Source organism: Amyelois transitella, chromosome 5 (assembly GCF_032362555.1).
Source record: "Amyelois transitella isolate CPQ chromosome 5, ilAmyTran1.1, whole genome shotgun sequence".
Classification (NCBI taxonomy): domain Eukaryota; kingdom Metazoa; phylum Arthropoda; class Insecta; order Lepidoptera; family Pyralidae; genus Amyelois; species Amyelois transitella.
The window spans coordinates 1,133,783-1,140,000 of record NC_083508.1 but is presented as its reverse complement, the minus strand read 5'-3'; the positions used below and the strand labels follow the sequence as shown (position 1 = coordinate 1,140,000).

The window sequence follows — 6,218 nt, the reverse complement described above, 5'->3', positions numbered from 1 at the left end:
CTACCCCGCAAGGGATATAGACGTGACCATATGTATGTATGTATGTATTTGTAAATTTATCAAGATTTTAATAATGTGTATTGTTATAATAAAAACATGCAGTGATAAACAAAAACCCGGAATATTACAATGTTGGAAACAATTTTAAACAACTTTACAGCGAACAAGTGATATCAGATCCTCTCATTAGGACCGCGTTATTTTTGTGTACAGTCATATACATTATTTTATTACATCATTAATTTATACTTACATAAATGTAATCACGTTTATATCTCTTTCAGGGTAGCCAGAGCCAACAGTCTTGAAAAGTCTGAAAGGCCACGTTCGGCTGTATGGGTTAATGGTGGAATTGAGATTCAAATAGTGACAGGTTGACATCACATCGGCTGTGGGCTCTGTTTACCCCGTAATATATATAGACGTGATTGATTATATGTATTGTTACTTATCTACACCTCTCTTGATCAAACCGAGGAAGTCCTGTCTCAAGGTCAGGTCAAGAGTACCCGAAAGCGCGCCGAGCTAGCATGAAGAGAGTTATGAATGTGGATGAAACGAAAGAAGTATGCTGGGACCAGAGCAAAAGGAAACAGTAATCTCTGCCTACCCCTCCAGAAAAGAGACGTGTTTATGTGTTTGCAAGTTTTACTTTGATAGACTTAAATTTTTTTTAGTCAACCAGCTTTATTTTTTTATTATTTCCCAAACATAACTATAGCTGACTGTACTAACCAGCATAAATCCGCCGAATGTTCATTTGAAAACGATAATTAAGCGACACCCGGTCGTTTTAAACAAAAGGTGCCTTGTTTATTTCATACCGGTATTTGTATCTGACTGTACTTATGTTAATTCCACATTCCCGTCGAAAATATGGCTAATTAGAAAGTAAAAATTTATGTCGTTATCATGTAAATATATGTTCTTTTATAATGAAACGTATCATACTCATAATATTTATCAGCCTCCGAGGCATATCAAAAAACTATCGCTGTTTCACTTTTTATTATTACATTGAACGGGACAGCGAGAGGACTCTGGAGGCAGAAATCATATAAATATATATATGGGACAAGTTACACTGATTGAGTTAGCCTCGAAGTAAGTTCGAGACTTGTGTTACGAAGTACTGACTCGACGATACTATATTTTATAATAAATACTTATATAGATAAACATACAAGACCCAGGTCAAACAAAAAAAGTTCTTTCCCCATGATGCCCTGGCCGGGATTCAAACCCTCCTTCAATGTCACAGACAAGCGTACTACCGCTTTGTTGTTTTTTTTAAGAAAGCCATAATAAGTTACTCTAAATAACATCACTTATTTAAGTTATCATAATTAATGATTCCTACCAATTAACTTACGACCAACAATGAATAGAAAGAGATGAAGGTAATTTTCTAATGACACTTCTCTAATAGTAAACTTTAATTCACCAACATTTTTAAAATCACACCAGTCACTGACTGAACGCCGTCACGTTCACACGATTACTTAAAAAAAAAACAAACAAAATGGCAAGTTTACTCGACGCTGAAGCTATATTATCTTGCAACGAACAATGGAAGAAATTAGATGAAGCTTGGGGTGATCCTATAGACCTAGAAACAGATGAAGATCTCACGCCAGCAATGAAGACTGTCTTCAGTACACTAGACTTGCGAAAAACTACCTTCGACTCGTCATTTATTCTAAAAAAAGTACGCAGAAAAGTCGGACGGAAGCTTTCTAAACGATCGGTTTTGGATTACAAGGACTTCATTCACGATTTGGAAAAAGAAGTCCCGGAGAATTTGCCAGCAAAGCAGTTCTACTACATCAGTGGACAAATACTGTCTGCGCTGTCTATTGAAGATATATGTGACCAAATAGATGATATCTTCAAATCCGTTGAAAAACTAAGTTCAGCTACTAGTACAATTCGCCATAGGAAAAAACTGATACCAGAAGTCGTTGAGTGCAGCATTACAATTGATGATTTGTCATTTGATGACACTGATGATAATGAACGGGAGAAGTGTGATGATGACATAGACGGTTATATAGATGAGGCGTTTGAGCAACTGAATTCTACATTAGTGAGTTTGAATCAAGGTTGTGATGGAGAATCTATGACAAATTCTGTAACGACTTTAGTGAAAAAATTCAGTGCCATGTTGAAGAATCCGGCTGTTGTCTGTAGTCCGAGAAGAAAGAGACAATGTTCAAATAGATTTAAAGATTTATCAGAATTTTGGAGGAGCCGAGTAGAATAGTGTGCTATTTTGTGGGTAAGATATAAGTAATTTATTATTTAGATGTAACTTTTTGGTAGAAAAATAAGAACGTAATGTTCGTTAATGATGTTAATTAGTTTCCTGTAGATTTACTACTAGATTTTATGTAACTATTTAAGATAATAGCGATATAAGTTTTTGTCAAATTATTGTAGTCATTATGACTATAATTGTATTAATAAATGTATTTGAGTTAATATATAAATGAGTAATAAATGCATTCAAGTTATTGTGGAATTTTATTTGAACTTTTCAATAGAATCACCCCTTATCTTTCCTATAGATGTCGCAAAAGGCGACTAAGGGCTTAGAAACTTGGGATTCTTCTTGTTGGCGATGGGCTAGCAACCTGTCACTATTTGAATCTCAATTCCATCATAAATAGTGGAAAGAGGTAGTCTCTGCCTACCCCTCCGGGAAAGAGGCGTGAGTTTATGTATGTATGTATGTATGTATTCCATCATAAGGGGCACACACCTTAACATAGCCTTTCAGTCTTATCAAGTCTGTAAACTCTGTCTATCCCGCAAGGGATATAGACGTGACGATATGTATGTATGTAGTTGCACCTAGTCAACCCAAAATAAATCTTTTTGTCCTGGCTTTTATCTCAAATCACTCTAAACTTCCTGCAGAGGAGCCCGGGTGCAACTCTTGGGAATCATCATGGGGTGAGTCATGTTACTACCCAAATTGACTTCCGTCAGACAACTTTTGCAGGGGAACTCAGCTCATATTGGATCTTGGTAAAAGCTGTGCGAGATGAACGTGCCTTTACACCCCAGTCGTCTTTTACCACATCCATGGAAAACAGACATTACTATTCCAATATGCCGGCAACCACACGGCACATACATACATATGGTCACGTCTTTATCCCTTGCGGGGTAGACAGAGCCAACAGTCTTGAAAAGACTGAAAGGCCACGTTCAGCTATTTGGCTCAATGATAGAATTGAGATTCAAATAGTGGCAGGTCGCTAGCCCATCGCCTTAAAGAAGAATCCCAAGTTTTTAAGTCTATCCCTTAGTCGCCTTTTACGACATCCATGGGAAAGAGATGGAGTGGTCCTATTCTTTTTTGTATTGGTGCCGGGAACCACACGGCACTTGTATTGGTGCCGGGAACCACACGGCACAACCGAAGCTAGTATGTTAATAAAACTATCGGTCAAACAGCCGGCGGCGTGCGTTTAAACCTTTTTTATGGTGTCGATATCCGAATTGGCGTATTGGCGGTAATCGCCACAGCCGAAATACGACGGAATTAAAAATACATAAACATGCAACGTTTTACGGTAATTACACGACACTATTCACTGGCAGCATAATAACGGCGATATAAATACGATTGAATTGTTTCAACTCATTGCTCGATTCAAATTTAACGTAATTCGATTTTAATGGTAATTTTGTATCGCTTTTATTTTCCCGGCACCAATAAAAATAAAGAATAAAACCACCCCTCTCTCTTTCCCATGGATGTCGTAAAAGGCGACTAAGGGATAGGCATATAAACTTGGGATTCTTCTTTTAGGCGATGGGCTAGCGACCTGTCACTATTTGAATCTCAATTCTATCATCAAGCCAAAAAGCTGAACGTGGTCTATCAGTCTCTTCAAGACTGTTGGCTCTGTTTACCCCTTAAGGTGACGTGACTTTATGTATGTATGTATTTTATTTAAAAAAAAAACACGTTATGATTTTTGTAATTCTTTTTTGGCTATGGGCTAGCAAGCTGTCATTAACTGAATCTCAATTTAATTTTTTTATTACTGTGCCTTCCAACCGAACGTGGTCTTTCTGTCTTTTCTTTTCTTTTTTTTGGTTCGGTCTTTCTCGCAAGAGATATGTAAAAAAATGACTATATATTATATAAATTATATAAGATACATATATATATGTTATATTAAGTATATAACCGCATACGATCTAATACAATTTATTTACATACTTAAAGTATTGTCTTTTAATTTACGTTAAAAGAGATTTTATTTTTAGTATTGTAAGTTCCTTATGTGCTCTAAGAAAATAATTCCCGAAATTCCCGCGGGAATGGAAATTATCAGGATTTTTTTTATTGTACAACTATAAACCACTTTTATCATATTTTAAACAACACGCAATAAATCTGGATAATTGCAATGCTAATTAGGTAATTACAAAACGAACGATTGCATCTGTTAATTGTTCGTTAAGTTTATATGTTTTCCAACTATACATACATACATATGGTCACGTCTATATCCCTTTTGGGGAAGACAGAGCCAACAGTCTTGAAAAGACTGAATGGCCACGTTCAACTATTTGGTTTAATTATAGAATTGAGATTCAAATAGTGACAGGTTGCTAGCCCATCACCTAAAAAGAATCCCAAGTTTGTAAGCATATTCCGTAGTCGCCTTTAACGACATCCATGGGAAACCAAGTTTGTAAGCCTATCTCTTAGTCGCCTTTCACGACATCCATGGGAAAGAGATAGAGTGGTCCTATTATTTTTTGTATTGGTGCCGGGAACCACACCGCACGGTTTTTCAACTACACAAAAAATGTAACACTTTACAATCAATATTAAAAAAGATAAACGTGCCATGCGGCTGACGGCACTTGAGAATAGTACCACTCCATCTCTAACATGGATTTCGTAATAGGTGACTTAAGGAATAGGCACATTCAGCTAGTGCTGTATTTACTGTAATGTGTAAGGTTCAGCAAAGGTAGCAGTGGTTCTACTGGAAACCTTTATCATTTTAGTTCTCTCATGATAGTAGAATAGAATAGATTTATTTTCAATAGTATGTAGTAGTATGAAATAACCTGTTAATTTTGCTAACACATAAATCATTTTTACCGTAGTCATTAAACTATAAATATTCATTGACTATAAATATACTAATTCAGCTTTTTCTAATCTATTTATTTAATCTAGAAATAGTGTATGCAGTGTGGTTCTCGGCACCAATACAAAAAAAAAAATAGGACCACTCTATCTCTTTTTCATGGATGTCGTAAAAGGCGGCTAAGGGATAGGATTACAAACTTGGGATTCTTTTTTAGGCGATGGGCTAGCAACCAGTCACTATTTGAATCTCAATTCTATCATTAAGCCAAATAGCTGAACGTGGCCATTCAGTCTTTTCAAGACTATTGGGTCTGTCTACCCCGCAAGGGATATAGACGTGACCATATGTATGTATGTATGTAGAAATAGTTGCCGGGAGTACATGAATTAGTACAGTCGCCGGCAGAGAAACCTAACCTTAGCTTGATATGGTTTTTATCTCAAAATATTGTAAGAAGCTGTCAATGTTTTTATGCAGGTGAATGAGTACGTAAATATTAACATTCCAACTAATATTATAAATGTGAAGGTGAGTTTGTTTGTTGTAAAAAACTATAGTTTTTTGGAAACGGCGCTAAATTTGTCGGTTTTTGTAGGTTGCGTTTTATTCGCGTAGAGGTGAAATGCGAGTGATACATACTTACATATCACGCCTCTTTCTTTGAAGGGTGAACAGTAATTACATCTTTTCACTTTTCGCAAAGCAGACTTCTTTAATAAACCGTCCACATCAATTATTATACAAAATAAAGTATCGTTGAGTTAGTATCTCGTAACACAAGTTTCGAATTTACTTCGAACATTACTCAATCCGTTTAAATTGTCCCTTATAAAGATAAATATATAAACACAGTGACTTGCCGCTTTTTACTGAATTATATAGTTCCTTTATTGTTTTGCCGGTTGACTGGAAGAGATCCCTTTATGGGATAAATCCGCAATTGCAAGTGATTTATTTATTTTATAACTATGTACTATTTTCTTGTTACTGTGTAAATTTACATACATACATACATAAAATCACGCCTCTTTCCCGGAGGGGTAGGCAGAGACTACCTCTTTCCACTTGCCACGATCTCTGCATACTTCCTTC

General features: G+C 36.0%; 1 protein-coding gene across 1 annotated transcript; it reads left to right on the top strand.

Moving 5' to 3' along the window:
- The first annotated feature begins 1,522 nt into the window (after window positions 1-1,522).
- LOC106137660 (uncharacterized) lies at window positions 1,523-2,263 on the top strand. The gene has a single exon (XM_013338523.1). It carries the CDS (start codon window positions 1,523-1,525, stop codon window positions 2,261-2,263), a length of 741 nt encoding a protein of 246 aa, XP_013193977.1.
- The last annotated feature ends 3,955 nt before the right edge of the window (window positions 2,264-6,218 follow it).

Bases quoted from the DNA above. Each gene is read 5' to 3' on its own strand.
- LOC106137660 (XM_013338523.1), top strand. From the start codon at position 1,523: ATGGCAAGTTTACTCGACGCTGAAGCTATATTATCTTGCAACGAACAA.